General features: G+C 30.1%; 1 protein-coding gene and 1 long non-coding RNA gene across 3 annotated transcripts; both read left to right on the top strand.

Moving 5' to 3' along the window:
• Nucleotides 1-1,115: 1,115 nt before the first annotated feature.
• On the top strand, nt 1,116-2,940 carry LOC110654262 (uncharacterized). Of its 2 annotated transcripts, XR_009142512.1 has the most exons (4): nt 1,119-1,208; nt 1,922-1,985; nt 2,488-2,545; nt 2,817-2,940. It is a non-coding gene; the product is annotated as an uncharacterized LOC110654262 (long non-coding RNA). The 2 variants fall into 2 exon arrangements; XR_009142513.1 differs by lacking the exon at nt 1,922-1,985 and having other exon boundaries at nt 1,116-1,208.
• Nucleotides 2,941-5,802: 2,862 nt separating this feature from the next.
• On the top strand, nt 5,803-15,919 carry LOC131171868 (putative glucose-6-phosphate 1-epimerase). The gene is made up of 8 exons (XM_058131969.1): nt 5,803-6,133; nt 7,626-7,700; nt 10,051-10,107; nt 10,191-10,351; nt 10,547-10,687; nt 14,514-14,616; nt 14,699-14,798; nt 15,488-15,919. Exons 1-8 carry the CDS (start codon nt 6,035-6,037, stop codon nt 15,700-15,702), a joined length of 951 nt encoding a protein of 316 aa, XP_057987952.1. The 5' UTR covers nt 5,803-6,034; the 3' UTR covers nt 15,703-15,919.
• The last annotated feature ends 2,739 nt before the right edge of the window (nt 15,920-18,658 follow it).

The following is an 18,658-nucleotide window of genomic DNA, read 5'->3' on the forward strand; positions in this document are numbered from 1 at the left end:
CCTTGGAGTTAGAAATGGAAGGGAAGCATGAGAAGCAGAGAAAGGATGGAGTTGTAAACGTCCGTTTGTCATGTGATGTGCATGTGATCTGTTTTTGACTTATTCGGCCAGTTTAAGAAAAAATTTGGGCCTTATTATTATTTTTTTTAATCTCAAGGGCTTAAATGAACCAAATAGATTGACTAGGGCTTATATGACTATTAGACTATTTTACAGAGGCTTAAAAAGGCCTTTTGCCAAAATAATATTTATAACTACCTAGCATCTAATACAGCCTTAAAGTATAGAATGAACTATCTAACACATCTTTACCAAAGATTCAAATATTTGTGCAGGGCAACTAGTTGAAACCATGCACACATCTAACATCACATAGATATATATAACTATGGAGTTGTTCCCTTATCCCAGCTCTCAGATCCAAGTAATGCCAATGAGCTAACCTCAAGCACAAACTTTCTCTTAATTCCAATCTTGGGTTAATAAGCTTTGCTTAAAAATAGTTAATCCATTATGTGTTTATGTAGGCGATCTGAGCATATTCTCTTCTTCCTTCTTACTAGATCAAGGAGTTTGTTGAGTCACCATTTAGCGAATTAATATTAAACATGCATCTAATGTAATACCCTTACTTTAGGTAGTTCTGTATATTCCACTGTTCTCGCGACTAACGTCTGTTTGGACGGCTGGAATGTCTGGAACTATCCTTAAATTAAGGTTAGGAGATATAATTTAATCTTAAATTGGTCAATTAAGGGTGAAAGAAATCCAAAGAAATAGATTAGAAAATAGTTAAATGTACTTAAGTCCTGGTGATGAGTGACTTTCCTGGGAAGTAGCTAAAAATCGATGTTTTGGATTTGTTTGCTATTCCAATTCGCATAGGACCTTGTAAGACTCTTAATTAAGACTTAAATAAGATATAATAAAGAATTAATAAGTTAAAAAAACAAAAAGAAACAAATAAAATGCATTAGAATTGGAAAATGGCATATATGGTTATTTTAAGGAAGATTAAGGGCAAAGATGAAACTAACATTTGTCATGTGACTTGCACATGGCTATGACAGCCATAAAACATCTCAAAATTCATATTAGGATGCAGAAAATAAAAAGAAAGGAGAGAGAGAGGAGGTGGCCGAATAAGGGAAGAAAAGGGAGGAAGGAGAACCACTATTTTTCAACTTGAATTTTCACTCCAAATCAAGGTATTTTGCTTCCCAATCACTTCTAAGCAACTTATTTCTACTTTTCTTTAGTTTATTTCATGATTTGGGAGAAAGGGAAGTTAGGGTTCATGTAGGTTGGATTATGAAAGTTGATGGAAAACTGGAAACTCATGAAAGTAACTTGATTTAATTAGGTTTAATTTGATTTTTAGCATAATTTTAACATTCTAAATACAAAACCAACAATAATTTTGCATGAATCAACAAAATCCACCTACGATTCCTCGTGATATGGTTCGGCTAACATTAGAGAAATTGGAGAAAATTTATTTTTGTCCAATTAACTAGTTAATTTAACTAATTAAGCAACCTAGACATGAATTCTAGTATTAAGTTAATTTATTTGATGTTGAATCAAATTTTCCATTATGCAAAGATATAGGAAGTTGTTGAAACATGGTGAAATTGCCATATTTGGCAGCCACTTTGATAAATTTATTTGGAATTATGTGGATGTTGGTTGATTGATTGAGAATTGCAGGATTAAAGTGCTTTTGACGGAGAATACCAAGGTATTTTCTGGGGGTCCGAAAAACAAACGAAGCGAGTTCTTTTTGGCATGTAAATCTTGCACACCAAGTATTTGATAAAATGCCTCAATGAACTTAAAAGAAGGAAGAAAAAATAATTAAATAAAAAGAATAGTTAAGACATCTATCTGAAATGTTTGTATTTCTCTGCATGACAACAAGTCATAAAGGGAAAAGTGAAGGTAATTGCAGAAGTGGGGAATCAGCTTAATTTGGAGGAGAAGAGGTTTGTGCACAACTACTATTAAACTATTAAATGTTTCTACATATTTATGTTGATAAAATGGCTTTATTGATACGTGTTTTATGTTCTTTAAAATATGATTTTATCACAACAATTGATTGAATTTCATTATTATTATGATGAATTTTCATTGAAATTATGATTTATATTGTGTTTTATGTGAAGAGTATTTGTTACGGAGATTTGCAGTAAATGGATTCATATTGAGATTTCATACCCATACAAAAGGAAATGAATTTATGATATTGTTTTCATATCTCACGGCTAATGCTTGACATGGTTATTATTCGTCTCTCATTTGTTGAGGTGACACATGGGTGCTTAGATGGATGTGATCTGGATACCATGGTATGTACACGTTGATATGATATGGTCTCCCTTATGTAAGAGATGAGATGAGATTTAAAGATGGCCCTTGCGTATTATTTATGTATATGGTGTTATGGATGGCATGTGCATAGTGATATGATATGGTCTCTTTCAGGTAAGAGGTGAGATGAGATTTGAAAATGGCCTTTGCGGATTAATCTTGCATTAGACTGGTGAGATTAAGAATGAAATTTAAATTGTGCAAAGGTGTTTCAAAGATGATACCATATGAGCAAATGATATATAAGAAACTGTTTTTTACATGTGACCCATACTTTTATATTCACCTTGTAAGTATATTTGAATATCCATTTCCATGACTTGTTTTAAATATTGTTTTCATGACTTATTATTTAATGATTTAATTGTTTTATGGTTTAATATTTTTTGTGCACCACTACATGCATTTGTACTCAGCGTTAGTTATTTTCCTAACTAACGTAGATAAAAGAAAGGAAAAGATTACATGAGAGTAGGAGCAATACCTGTTGTCACCAAGATCAGGAGCCAACTTGATGTAGGTGACTTAGTTCCTTGATTTTGTGTATATATGATGTTATCCATTTGTAACAGGATATCTTGTTTTAATATATAATTGTTGATTGTATATAAATATAAACTTTATGAAATGTTTTATTAGTTAATTGATTGAAAAAAACTAGTATGCAGTTTTGATACCCATGAGACTGTTGAGCTATGGATTGCCACAGGTATTAATTTAAGTATTACTTGAACTGTTTAGCTAAAATACAGTAGTTTAAAAATTCTAAATTATCTGATTTAAAGCTTTTCTGTAAGAAAACTTATACTTAGAAACTATATCATTTTCTTAAGAAGGTGTACTGCATCTAATTTTAAAACAAAATATATAGTTGCAAAATACTTTGAAAATTAATTAAAATAAGTGACAATTAATTTCTAATTTATGGTTGTTTTGATAATCTTTTTGTAGTCTAAAGTTTTGTAGTAAAATGTTTCTTATTCTGTTATGTTTTGAATTAAAATAATTTTAAATCGTACTCAATCCCTTGTAATGTGTTCATCGGGTTCTAATAATTCGATCTTAGCATCTGTTGAACATATTACGGGAGACATGTTACGTCTAGGAGAGGGGTAAGACGTGACATCTAACATCAATATTATTATAAATTTTCTAAGCTCATGCATCACTTGTATGTATATGTACTAGATATAAGATTAGGTCAATTATGTACCGTTAGCTAGGGAAAGGGGTTAGGGAAAGAACTAATGTGGCTAAAAAATGTGAGAAAGCTCACATTGAGCTTAAACAGTGATAGAATAGACGAAAATGGCATCTGGAATCAAGGTAGCTGCAAGTCCTTCATTTCTCCTTTTGAATTCACAACTTGAGGGTGAGAAGAAACCATGAATGCAAGGCTTGGTTCAACAAAATGGATGGGTTGAAGGGAGTTTGTGGTGTGGCTTGGCCTAAAATTTTAGACGAAAACTGCTAAATTTTGGTAGAAATTGTGATTGTCCCTCTTTATTCTTTCTCCTTATTCTTCCTCTTCTTCCCTCCTTTTTTTTTTATTTTTTCCAAAATTCTCTTATGGTTACTTGATTTAAAATAAAGTAAAATTATTTTGTTACAAAAAATAAGGTGATGTAATAAAATTTTACAATTTATCTCATCAAACTTTTGTAAAATGATTTTTTTTAAGGTAAAATAATCAATTATAAAAAATTTATTACCTTAATGGAAAAAAAAATTTATTCAACATCTTAAATTATCATATTTTTCACATAATCTTAAATTTTAATTAAAATAATAGATGTTAAATGTGAACTACTAAATAAGTACACCTTATTTAATTTTATTTTTAATATTATTAAAAAATATTATGCATATTCTTTTACGTGAAGAAATTTTATTTTTTTTGTTAAGTTAAAAAATTTTCTGTAATTAACTATTTTACAGGAAAAAGCATCATTTTATAAAAATTTAATAAATAAATTGTAAAATTTTATTAAATCACCTTAAATTTTTACTTTATTTTAAATCAAGTGACTAGAATATAATATATATATATATATATATATATATATATATATATATATATATATATATATATATATATATTTCTTTTCAAGGTGTTACACTCCCTTCCCGTGCTTAGATCCCTTTGAAATCCTTTGACTTTGGCTCCAAGTACAGCCATCCTCTGAATGAATGTTAGTCTAAATTTTAGAGTTGCCTATGAGTTCGAATTGTGACATAAACTTTATTTTTTTTTATTTTATAATTACTCTTAGACAATTTTACTAGCAAAACATTTTTTGTAAGGTAACATAAGACTAGGGATGGAACTAGAAATTAATTTAGGGGTTAAAAATAAATATTAAAAAGAAACTAAATGAAATTTTGATAAAAATATAGGGACTAAAATAAAAATATATAATATTAAGATATCAAAAATTAAATAATATAAAATTATGAATGATATTTATATAGAAGTGCAAAGGCCACAATAAAAATAAAAATATTAGAGAGGTAAATAGTTGTTTTCTAAAAAATTACATTAAATTTTATAGATGAAATTTAAAATTTAAAATTTTAAGGGAGCTAATAGTAATTTTTTTGAAAAAATAATTAAAATATATGGATAAAATTAGAATTTTAAAATCTTTTAGGAGGTAAATTGTAATTTTTTTAAAATTTAAATTTTAGCTAAAATTATAATTTCGAAAACTTTTGAGGCCACAGCCCCTACCTTGTGGTGGTGCGCTCTGCATTAGACATTGGTTGAATTAGAATAATTTTTTTTTTAATACTTGCTAATAAAGTTAGTTACATTCAAATTGATATGAAGTGCTTTTAAGTTAATTTATAAATTTGACTTTAAAAATAAAATATTGTATTGCATAATAATTATAATGAAAAGGTAAATTAAAATTGTGTTGATAAAATTTACAATTTAAATTTTATATTTTTAAAATTAAGTAATTTAATTTATGAGATTTAATAAAACTTACAATTTGATTCATTTATCTAATTTTTCATTTAATTTATTATCAGCTATAATAAAAAAATAAAAATATCCATAATTTTATATATTTTCTAACCAAATGATTTAATTCTTAATTTTTATATTATAAATAAAATAATCCTTAAAATTTTATATTTTAAATAAAATAGTCTCTTAATATAAATTATTTTATTTCTATAATAGAATTTCAAAGATTAAATTATTTAAATTAGTAAATATATAGATTTATAAATATTTTGATAATTTTTATTATAATTAATAATAAATTAAATGGAGAACTCATTATTTAATTTTAAAAATATAAAATTAAATTATAAATTTTACAAGGAGTAAGTTGTAGATTACTTTAATAAAATGGTTTAACTCATAAAGACAGCTTTTTGTCCTTTTCTGTAATTAAAATAATAAAAATATTATAAATAAATATATATAAACCCTAAAAAACCAAATCAGCACTGAGCTTCTGAAGTGGAAACAACAAAACAAAATTGGAAACGATGTCGAAATTTCACGAACACAGTAATAAATAATTAATTAAATCATCAAATTCAAACGCAGATAGTGATTTGCATACTCTACACAGACACACTCAGATTTGTATGGTGATTTTACTCAATAGGAAGAAGAAGAAGCTTTGGCCGAGACACCCAACTTATGGCTACGGGCAGCGATAGGGTGGCAGTCGAGCTCTGTAAAGGCATCAATGGTCTCGACAAAGTTGTTCTCCGTGAGTCTCGTGGCAGTTCTGTTGAGGTAACTTCTCGACGATGCGTTTTTACCTTATTCTCACTTCCCTGATTTTGGATTTCTATGATCTAACTTCTTTTGCTCTTTAATCTGCTTCCGATTATGAATTTACCCAGATCAGATCATTTCATGGAATTGTATTTGCTTATTATACACTCTTTGTTTGGATGCCGCGAAAGAATTATGCTTGGAAAGGAAAACTAGGTTTTAACTGCTAATCTTATGCTTCTCTTTTTTGCTTTGCTGTGGGTTTTATGTTATGGGTGATGACCAAATAACATTGAATACGTTAATAATCGTTAGTTTTTTTTTTTATAATTTTTGTGGTATTTGCAATCTTCAATGGAATGTGTATGAAACGGCTTGCAATGTAATTTTCCAGAAGTTTGTATGTAGAGAGATATACTACAAGTGGATTTAATTTTTTTAATAGAGAGTTCGTTCAGATTTAGAGTTAAGCGTTATTGAAATCATGGTTTAGATATAAGTTGCTGCTTACCGGACAGTTTATGGAGCTTGCTTGTTGAATTTTACTGCTTGCCTATTTCAAAAGTGCGTTTCCTTTCTTGTCATTTGTTTCTGATAAACCTGATTCTAATAATTGAACTTCAATAATGAGATTTTCTGTAGATTGAATTAATTCTCAAATCTATGAGCACACCCACGGGCAAACCCATTTACCCACACGGTTTAGATTGATGTTCGTTGAGAAGGATTCGGATTATTCATTTACAAGTAACTTTACTAGTGAGTATGAACATGATTTTTAACTGTTTTTAAAACCTAAAGCTTTTTATCCATTGAATGTTCTTTAGAATAAGGAGACAAAATTGGCATTATGCCAATGCCTCTAGGAAAATAAATACCTAATTTTAAGTTGAATTTTGCATTCTGTTGCTTTTGTTGGAACACTGAATTGTGTTAACTAATTTGAAGTGTCAGCATCATATCCTTGTCCAAGTACTCTTATCCAATATCGGTAACGTAGGGTAAAGTAAAGAGTTGAAGAAGTTTAAAAAATAAGTTGAAGAAGTTATGAATTTTAAGCTTATTTTCAACTTAATTGAACTTCGTTATTGCTAATGATTGAATCTTTTTGCCAGAGACATTTAAATATCCTGAGACATTTTATATAAATAAATCCTGAGATATTTCAAATAAAAAAGGTGGACTATTTGCTGCACATTGGACATTTGAACTGTGATTAGGGCTAATTTTTCTTCATGATCATGCAATGAAATCAGGGAAACTTGATTTAGACTAATTTTTACTGTAAATTATCTGAGAAAATTGAAGAAACATTGCTGAGTTAGGTTAGCATTTGATAGCCATGAATTGTAATGTTTTGTCTCCTTCTTCTATTATATTTTCTTGTCCAAGTTTTTGGTTTCCATCATTTTTATGGCTGGAAGTTGCAAGCATTATTATTTTCTGCCATGTAAAATAGTTATTATTATTTTTTTTATACTTCCTATTTACTTACACTTTGTTTCTCCAGGTATACTTGTATGGTGGTCAAGTAACATCTTGGAAAAATGACCATGGCGAGGAGTTGCTTTTTGTTAGCAGTAAGGTGCTACATAATAATATAATTATTCCTGTTGTTTCATAAGCATTTGCATTTTTACAGTTTTGGGATGTCAGTGAAGTTTTGATACCCTTTCTATAATATATCCCCTGCCACAACTTCAATTACATTTAAAGAATAGTTTTTATTATTTAATGCATGTGAATGCACTTCTTTCACTTTTTTAAAGTATTTTTTATTTATTTATTTTTTCTTGTTGGAGTTAGAAATAGTGTATCTTTCTTTGTTTTATGGGTTGATGCATTGGGAAAAACATTCCTTTGCTGGTACTAACTAATAAGGGTAAGGTTACTGTGCATACTTTGATTCAAAAACTCTTCTAAAATTTTCAGTGAATCCACTTTATCTACTTAGTTGGCTCTAAAACCCAAAAACCTGTTTGTTTAGGTATCTGTACTTTATAGTTGGTTTTAGTGCTTATGTGTCTCATAAAGCTTATCTACTAGTGATTGTGATATACAATTACCAATTATGAGATTTGGCTTCATATCAAGGACAAAATCAAAGTGATTAAATGAAAAGAAAGAATAAATATGCATGCGCACAATTTTCAGTGGCAATACCCTCCAACTGTCATTCTACATTGTGGTTACCATCATTGGCTTTTGTGTTTTAAGAGAGACATGAGTATGCGTGGGAATATGTGCATGTAGTGGTTACCCTGAAAGGTTATGAGGATTGGCAATGTAAGGAATTCTCATTTAATGCAAACTTGTACACGCTTAAACAATGTCCTGTTGAAATTAACAGTCTATTTGCAATATTGTGACATCACCTAGACAATTGATTGTTGAAAAATTTAATTTTGTTTGAAAAAAATCTGTTATCCTTATTCCTAATAAATTAAAGAGTTTAATTATCATGATTAGTGATGTCTTCACTTTTAATGAAGCAGTGCTCTCAAGTTCGCTCTCTTCAGGTTTTTGTTAGGCCGATTTTTTCCTTTCTTCTTGGTATTATTAGACCATGTTATGTATGATAGTTTTGAAATTAGTTGTTTAATTGGTAGGCATGCTGATATATTTATTGTGTTATTGTTGCCGTTTCGATTTTTTGATGTCTCATTTGAGTTGTTTCCTTATTAGTTTTACATGAAGTTAAGGGAAAAAGAGGTTTCCCTCAATAGCATTACCATTTGGTAAATGACCATTGTAATGTGAGTTAGAGATTTAAAACTATTCTTAGGTCTTCATCTACAAATTTGAGCTTTTAGTTTGAGTTATTTCTTGACATGGTATTAGAGTCTTTTAGACCAAAAGGTCCAGAAGCTGAATTTTGGTCACTATTAATTAAAAAATTTCAGCACAAGCGCAAGGTAAAGTGAGTCTATGCTTATTTACACATCAAGCCCAATGGGTATTTGTATGCGAGTGTGTTAGAGATATAAAACTATTTGTGAAGCCCTTGCCTATAAGTTTGAGCTTTTAGGTTGAATAATTTCTTGATTACATGTGGAATTATCCTTTAACACCCAGTGTTGTTGGATGAATATGCACACATGTATATGTGTAAGTGTGAAAGGAGGATTTGAAAATCTTAAAGAGAATATTTAAATAAATTGTACACTTTTACTCTGGCAAGTTAACATTTATGAAACCTATAAAAATATAATCTCTCTCTCTCTTTCCTCCTTAGATTTCTAAGACAGCATTTGGAGGTTGAGACTTGTTTCTTTTCTTTTTGATATCTGTACCTGTTTGGAATTGCTTTTTGGAGTAGCAAGAACTGTTTTTCAGAAATGTTCTCCTTTAGATGCTAGAAAAAGCGGTTTGAAAATGTTGTTTAACTATTTTAGAAATGTTATGACTTAAATGTGTCAAATTTAATCTAAAATAAATTTTAGTGGCATGTGATTTAACATATATAAGATCTGTGCTTTTTTTTTTTGAACAATAGCTCAAATAGCAATGCTAAACACCACTTTCTGTCTCTTTCTAGTGCCTTGTGTGTATAAAATTTTATGCATCTTTAGAGCATCTTATGCTTTTGTTGATGTTGGTCTCATGCTTCACATGCCATAGATGATCTGACAGGGCTAATGCCTAACTGTACTTATTGACATCTTTCCTTCATAATTCTTACCTTTTATATTTGTATGTCTTCATTTGGGGAGGGTGAACCTTGAACTTTGCTTTAATTGCAATTGAGACCGAGGAGTTAAATGTTCAAAGTTTAGAAACAGCCTTCTTGCAATCTACTGGGAAGGTTGCATGTTTCTGGCCCTACATAGATGAAGCCTCGTGCACTAGGACTATCTTTTTCTGTCCCTCTTATCTAATTCTATTTTTGTCTTCCCAAATACACACAAACTGACTTTGTTGAATATATTGTGCAGGCTATATTTAAACCTCCAAAGGCAATTCGTGGAGGCATTCCAATATGCTTTCCTCAAGTATGTACTTATTCCTTAATCTTCCTTCATGCTTATTTTGATAAAGTTCATCTTTGTGAAGAGAGCTTGGTCTACATATGCAGTTTGGGAGTCATGGTGGTCTTGAGCAGCATGGCTTTGCGAGGAATAGAGTTTGGAGCATTGACACTGACCCGCCTCCTTTTCCAACTGTTTCTTCAAATAAGGCCTTTATTGATTTGATCTTTAAGCCCACTGAAGAAGATATGAAGATCTGGCCTCACAGGTGAAGTACTTGAGATCTTTTATCTCTTTCATGCTTTATAATCATAGCTTGTTAAAATATTCATAGCGATTTTTCTGTGCGATGAACTTGCATAACAATCTTTTGCTCAATCATCTCTCTCTCTCTCTCTCTCTCTCTCTCTCTCTCTCTCTCTCTCTATCTGGGTGTGTCTCTCTACATCTCCCCCCTTTTTAGTTTTGAGTTCCGTTTGAGGGTGGCTTTGGGACCTGGTGGAGATCTGATGCTGACATCACGCATAAGGAATACCAATGCTGATGGAAAGCCATTTTCATTCACATTTGCATACCACACTTACTTCTCTGTTTCAGACATCAGGTAAAAAAAATTAACTTGATTTGTGTTATGTAATTTGCTCCTCAGTTTTAATCTTACCATTTTATTGTTTTACACATGCGTTTTCTCTTATGTGGGATTCACATTTTCCTTACCATCAATGTGTCAATAATAAATTTTATAGGCTCATAGCTGTTGATTCTTCCTACTACTGAGAGCTTACCTAAAACACCTTTCATATTGTCTTCAGAATATTCTTTTTGGTAATGGCTCTGAAAGTATCTGGTTGGTTATAAATTTAAGGCAAAAGCCTATTTTGGCGGTTGGCCCATAAACTAATATCAAATAATCAAATAAATAAGACCTAAAACTTAATTGGTGGTCAAATATACCCTTCAATTTTTAAAATAGATTAAATAAACCTTTTATAACTTTATTCTAATTCATTTAGGTCTAAATTGTTATTTCACCGTTAAATACTTATAAAAAAATAATACGAAATTGTTTTAAAATTTTTTATTCATTTTAAACAAAAATAATTTATAATTAATAAAATCAACATATCTGGTTCTTCTTCCCTTCTCCTCTTCTTTTTCTTGCCTTCAGAACCCACATTTCTATCTTAAAGATGTAAGCCCCTAGCCTAACCATTACCAAAGACAAGCCAACTCAATAGGAGTCGGAGATTCCATTCTTGCTCCTTTGAATAAGAAGAGGCCATTCTTTAGACCTTTGAAAAGTAGTTTAGTTGCCCATATCCCTGACGGGAAGTAGAGGTGATCATTCCCTCTTCTTAAAGTCAGTGGTGATCTCACTTTCAAAAAGCACTCAGCTTATTAACCAGTGCAGCCGCGTCTACCTTATAAGGAAAGAGAAAATTGTTCTCCATAGAGTGAGGATTTAAGAACAAAACTCAGTCTCCTTGTTTCCTTGGACTTACTCACAAATCATGCTCAACAAGATCCACTTCTCTAAATCTTCTCCTGTTGTCCCCAAGGAACGAGAAAAGCGAAAGCGAACAAGGGCAACGAAGAACAAAGAACTGGAGTGCCAGTGCATGACCAACATGGTTTGTTTCATACCAAAAATCAAAATAAACATTTATTTTCCTTCCATTTTCTTAGCAAGCAAACATGGTTCATAAAAATAATTCCTAATTAAGTGGTGAAAAGAGATTAAGTTGTTGAAATCAGATGCACACATGAAACAAGATGTGCATTTACCCAATGGAGAAACAGAACAGTTCTTCTCGAAGAAAGTAGAGACGATTATGAATGGAGAAAGAGAAGGATGAGAAGAACAGCAGAAGAAAAGTTGATAGAGAATTTTTAATTTTTTAAAATATAAAAATAATATTTTATTCATGATTCACTTATTTTATTAATTTTTTAATGCTGTTAGTTTTAGACATATTTAACCGAAATTGAGACGTAAAGGGTTTATTTGACCATTCATTAAGTTTTAGGGCTTGTTTGACTATTCGATGTTATTTTAAGGGCCAAAATAGCCTTTTGCCTAAATTTAATTTGTTCTTGAGAAAGTTCATGGAATCTGAAACTGCCGTGACATTACTCTTGTTTGTCTAGAAGAATTTGGTTCTGACATATGAAGCTTTGCTTTCTTGCTAAGTTGCTTTTAGAGTACTTCTGATATCCTTGTGCATGTTTCTACTCGCTGTATGCTACTCTGTAATGCAATTCATATTTCCCTCAAGACTAAAAAGTGGTAATTTAATATCCAAGTCAAACTTGCCTAATCTGTTGCGGGGTCTTGTAATTAAGTGTTGGTTATCATTGATTGTAATGCATACCTCTCTTCAGGGACAACTTAAGTTACATCAGTGTACTATACTACTATCTTACTGTCTGGCTTATCTACAAAAGCTATCTGAAGAATGCAGTATAGTTGCTTTCTTGGTATTGCGTTTGATTTTCTATTGGGATACAAGTAGGGGTGAGCCATAAAAAAAAAAAAAGAACCAAAAAACTGAACTGAAAAATTCGGTTTGCCAGTCCATTCGGTTTGGTTTTGACTCATAATATTTAAAGATTTCTGTTTGGTTTTGTCCACTTCATTCAAATTACACTATTAATTGAAAACAAAGTGATCATATAAGTGTAGGACAACTAGAGTGAATTAAACAACTTGTAGCATGCTTAGGTGAGTGAGCTGGTACAACACCTTCTTACTAGTTTCCAACATGGGATGAGAGAAATTTTATTTTATTTTTGTATTTATTTTTATTTTTTTATTCTTGTGGAATAAAGTTAAATTGGCCATGAATACTTAACATGTCATGAGGTGTGACGAAATTTTTACGTTGATTGTCATCTACTGCAACCCTCCTCCTTTATTCGGACTTGAGACAGACCAAGTATAAACTACTTAGGCGGAACTTAAATTGGCCATGAATATTCTCAAAAAAGTAAATATACATAAAAATAGCAAAATATACATATACATAAAAATAGCAAAATATACATAAAAATTGCGTAATGAAACTGTATAAGGTGTACCACAGTTATATCACACAGAAGAAGCCAGCCAATTCCACTATTGTGGTGGAAGAGCTTTGGTAGGTGCGCCAATTTTAACTTTATTCCTAAGAAGTACAATGTCCATTGTTGGAGAAGAGTTTAGTCTCTCTCTGGTTTATTATTATTATTATTATTTTTTTTTAAGAAAACATTGATGAATAGATTGACACAAATACAGTCAAATTTAATTGAGATGTATGCTCAAATTATGTCATTATAAAAATGGGCTACTTGTTACAATGGGGGACCTGTTCTCTGGCCTCTATATATCCTTATGTGATCGACAAAGAGGAACAATTATAATTGTGCAAGATTTATCAGGATCAAATTGAGATTGCTTTATGATGTGCTGAAATGTCTCAAATGAGACAACTAAATGGGAAATGATGGATATTATTGCTTCAATGTCTGGTAGCTCTTGGAAAATCAAAATTGAGCTCGAGGTGGAATCTATTTGGACTTGAGATCTGATCTAGGAAATAACATTAAATTTTTATTAGGATTTGTAGCAATGTTGCAGTGTGGTACTGTTTATAAATACTGTAGCAGTACGTTTATGTACTAAAATATTTCTTGTAATCAGGGATTTTTATTTCAAGTCTTTATTTTGCTATTTGGAGCACTTTAGATTATTTTGGAAGTTAAAATTTACTTTTCATTATGATTTTAGGGATATGCTTTATTAGAAGTATGTTTGTGGCATCCTCATATCTTGTCAAATTGAGAGTGGTACTATCTTAACTTTAGAAGTTTCATGTATTAGCAGCTTTCTTTAATGAAGTTTTACATTGTTTAATGGTTTCCTTATTAGAAATTTATGCTTTCATGGAATACTGAAGAAATCTCCTAATATTGTGGCTTTCTCAAGTGCAATAGTCCAACTTGTGCCTGATGCTAGATTCACAATAAAACACTCTTTCCCTCTCATCTTTTCCCCTTGTCCAAATTTGTCAACCCTGACCTCGGTGGCCTAGAGGATGTTCACATGGGCAGCTAACCACTGAGACATCAAAGATCATGTATATGATTTGAAATAAAACTCTAAAAACTATACTGGTTAAAAATTTGTAATATTTCCAGTCCATTACAACTAATTTGAACTAAAATTTGGTTTTCTAATGTATGAATCAACCAGTTGTACAGACATGTCTAGCCCACATTGTTGTAATGGATCTTTATGTCTGCCTTTTTTACCATACTGCTACTGTAAAGGGAAAAACTGGTCATAGTAATTGGTTAATTGTGGCACATGATTTTGGGGTGACATACAGTTGCCTTGGCATTTATGGGTTTGAATTGGTTTTAAATTAGCTTAGTTGTTTATTTTGCAGTGAAGTTCGGGTTGAAGGCTTGGAAACGCTGGATTATCTTGACAACCTACAGAGCAAGGAGCGTTTTACCGAGCAAGGGGATGCTATAACTTTTGAATCAGAAGTGAGTCAAGGATGCAATTTATTTTCCCCTTTATTCATGGTAATCTGATTGTGTTTTAATTTATGCTTTTACCATCATATAGATTGACAAGATATATCTCAGCACTCCTACAAAGATAGCAATTCTGGATCATGAAAAAAAGAGAACATTTGTTCTACGCAAGGATGGACTGCCAGATGCTGGTGAGATTGGCACTTCTGTATTTTCTTTTTATTTGCATAAGAGCAACTTTGTTTTGTGAACTATTTATGCTACTTCTTAAGGGCGAAACTCTTATGCTTTCTGCAATAAGAATACAAGGATAGGGCTCAGCTCTAGGGGCGTTCATAGTTGGACCATAAACAGCCAGAGCACCTTGTTCTGTCCTTCACTCAAATTATATAATGACACATTTTGTGACTGTTAGAAGTCATACATAAAAACCCTTTAAATTCAATTTTTGGCTCTCTCAATTTCTGTATTGTACAGCATAGGTAGGATTTTATGTCCTTGTACAGTATTTATAGAATTTAAGCCTGGTAACCTTGCTAATATTACTAATATTGGCCATTGCATTTAGAGCCTATGTAGCTTTTCATGATATGGTAAACGTTTGACCCTACCATCCATATGAAATTAAAACCAGTTTTGTTGCTGCTTACAAAGTGAAACTGGAGTTTTTTTTACCTATTGAAGTAGATCTAATCTCAGACCAAAAAAAAAAAAGTAGTTCTAATGACTTCATGTCACCTTTTAGACAAATGGCACTGAGCTTGGGAACAAAGTGACTTTTTCTTCTATAAATGAGCTGTAAAATTCTTCTTTAGTGTCCTTGTTTAAAAGCACTACAATTGTTGATTGTTACCTGTCTTCTGCCTTCCCTTGTGTGCAGTGGTGTGGAATCCATGGGATAGGAAGGCAAAGGCAATGGCTGATTTTGGAGATGATGAATACAAGCACATGTTGTGTGTGGAAGCCGCTGCAGTTGAAAAGCCTATTACATTAAAACCTGGGGAAGAATGGAGAGGAAGACTTGAACTTTCTGCTGTTCCTTCCAGTTACTGTAGTGGCCAACTTGATCCTCGGAAGGTTCTCCTGAGCAGCTGAGAGAGCACTATTTTGGTCTATATTCTGTACTGTACAGCTACATTGGCTGGAAGTTAAAAGTGCTCTACATATTTGGATTGCATATTTCAGTATTGGAATTTCACTTCTTTGTTGATGTTTTCAAGTATGCTTTGCTTGAGAATACGTTGTAAGGTTGAATATTGTAATTTTTACACAACAATATTGTGAAAAGAAATGGTTCCTTATATTCATGGCATTATTAGTTCTCGTGTTGTGGGGTGGTATTGTTGGAGGGGCAATGTGGACAAATGAATTTTATTTTAATTATTATAGCAAGTAAAGCAATGTAATGTTATCTGTGAATGTGTTTCTTTTGATCTCTTTAATGTAGAGTGGATTATCATTTCGCTAATATTCATTAACTAGTCACTAATTGAAATCAGTTGGTTCACTTATTTCTGGGCTCCTTAACTCTGTCCCCGCCAATCAAGATTTTCCCTAATTTTCTGCCCTTCAATCCCTGTATATGGTAAGAAATCACCCAATTTAGGGTAACGTTACATGAAAACTATTGAAGACAAGAAGCAACAGAAGGGATAAAGCATGGTATTGTAGTGAATTTTAGTTTACCAGTAATAGAGTCATTTTCAGAATCATGATATCTTTAGTTTAAGTCAAAATCAGATTTAATTTTATTATTTTGATATTCTTATGAGTATAATTTATCAATTTAATTTTAAACCAATTTATAATACTTAAACTAATATTTTTTAAAAAGTGTTTTTCTTAGTGGTAACTCTAACAATACAAAACAGACTTTAGAATGTTACCATTTGGAAATTGTGGGAAGAAAAAGAGCCCATACTCCATAAGTTAGGGAGGTCACAATTCTCCCGTTCGAGAAACATCTGAGGCTGCTTGAAATGTGGACTATACAAAAGAAGACAAAGAATGTATTAGAGACGTCAAGAAGTAGACTACACTATTATAAAATTTGAACCGCGAAAAGCTGATTTTTGCCCCTCAATCTTATGGTTAATGTTTAATTTTTTCCATTTTAAAATTTTTAGCTTAATTTATCCAAACCTTTTAATTTAAGCTCAAATTTACCTCTCTTCAATTGAGTGAGCTGTACACACCTAAACCAAAAATATTTAATTAATTTTTTATTTTTTTAATGCTAAAGTATTATTTTAATATTTTAATTTCATTAAAAATAATTCAAACATTTTATTTAATTAAATATATTTTAATTTTTGTTAATAAAAAAAGAATATTTTTATGGAAAAATTATAATTTAGTTTCTAAAGTTTAGTAAAATTGACAAATTAGTGCTTACATTTTTAAAATACACCTATTTAGTTCTTGACATTTTAATAGAGTATAAAATAGTCATTCATGGGGCAAAATTAAAAAAAATGTAATTGTATAAATTTTTAATTTTACAAATTAAAATTTGTAAATTACATATTAAAAATTTTAAGATAATTAATATAGTTAATTTTACAAAATAACTATTAATTATAAAAAAAATAATTATTTATTAAAATCTCATGGACTAAATAGGTGGGTTTAAAAATATGGAGACTAATATGTAAGTTTTGCCAATTTTAAGGATTAAATTATAATTTATCCTGTTTTAAGTTAAGGGCTTATTTATAATTAACCAAATTTCAATTTGTTAAAATAAAATCTCTCGACTTTAGCTTTATTTTAGAAAATGTCGCTTAACTTATAATAGCAAGTTTTCAGGTTATTTTTTTAACTAACACTAAATTAATATTTAAAAATAAATGTAAATTATTATTTATTGTTTATTATTATTTTTATTTTATTATATAAAAATTAAAATATTAATAATTATTATTTTAAAATTTATTATTATTTTTCAGTTTGTTGCAAAATAAAATTTTAATTAATAATAAATAACTTATATAATTAATAATTTTATTAATAAATTTAGTTAAAATAAAATAATTTTATTGATAATAATTATTAATTAATTTAATTATAAAGATAAAAAAGGACAAAATAGTAATTTGTTCTTTTTAACTTGAAAATTTGCTATTGCATGTTAGGAAGACTTCTCTTGACACAAATAAAATTGAAAAATTTTATTTTAATAAATTAAAATTTAATTATTGAAATATAATAATTATATAAATTGGAGGACAATTAGTATAATTTATTAATTTATCCCTTTTTATGCAACTACAAAATATGAACTCTGAAAAGGGACTTTATCATTCTGAGACAACTTTCAGCAAGTCCTCCCATGTGGTTAGTTTCTTTCTAGGTTTGTTTCTCAAGACTCCCATGACTCTTCTCTTCATAATCTCTCTTTTCCCATCCACTGAATGGTAACATTTCTATCATCAAGCAATTGGAGGAGTCCCTACTTGCCAGGCTTTGGCAAAGTAGTCACATCAGCAAGCGATCCTTGTTCAAGGTCTTGCGATATAAATAATGTAAAATATTTGATATTTTTCATGTTTATCATACATTCAATTTTTTTAGTTGAATTATACTATATTATAATATTTTTTAATATATAATATTGATTCTTTCATAATAAGTTTAGTTAATTTTTTAAAATTAATTTTATATTAACATTATCTTAGTGTTGAAGTTAAAAATTTTATTTAGAGTTATTAATTTATTTAATTTATCAATTTTAAGTATATGTAAATAATAAATCAATATATATATATATATATATATTAAATTTTTAATAATTAAAATTTGAAATAATTGTCAATAAAAAATTAATGTCAAAAAATAAATTTTAACAATAAAAAAAATTTCCAAATCAGTAAAGTGGGTCCATAAGAGATCAAAGTCTATAGTCTTAGGCTTGCTACGAGTTCCGGCAGCCTTAAGTTGACCAGTTCTCTAGTGCCGGTTACGACCACTTGGCTGGGTCGTGATAAAGTGGTATCAAAACCCTAGGTTTAAAGGTCAGACTTAGCAAAAGATGTTATGTATAGGAAGTTGA

This window comes from Hevea brasiliensis, chromosome 13 (assembly GCF_030052815.1).
Source record: "Hevea brasiliensis isolate MT/VB/25A 57/8 chromosome 13, ASM3005281v1, whole genome shotgun sequence".
Lineage (NCBI taxonomy): Eukaryota > Viridiplantae > Streptophyta > Magnoliopsida > Malpighiales > Euphorbiaceae > Hevea > Hevea brasiliensis.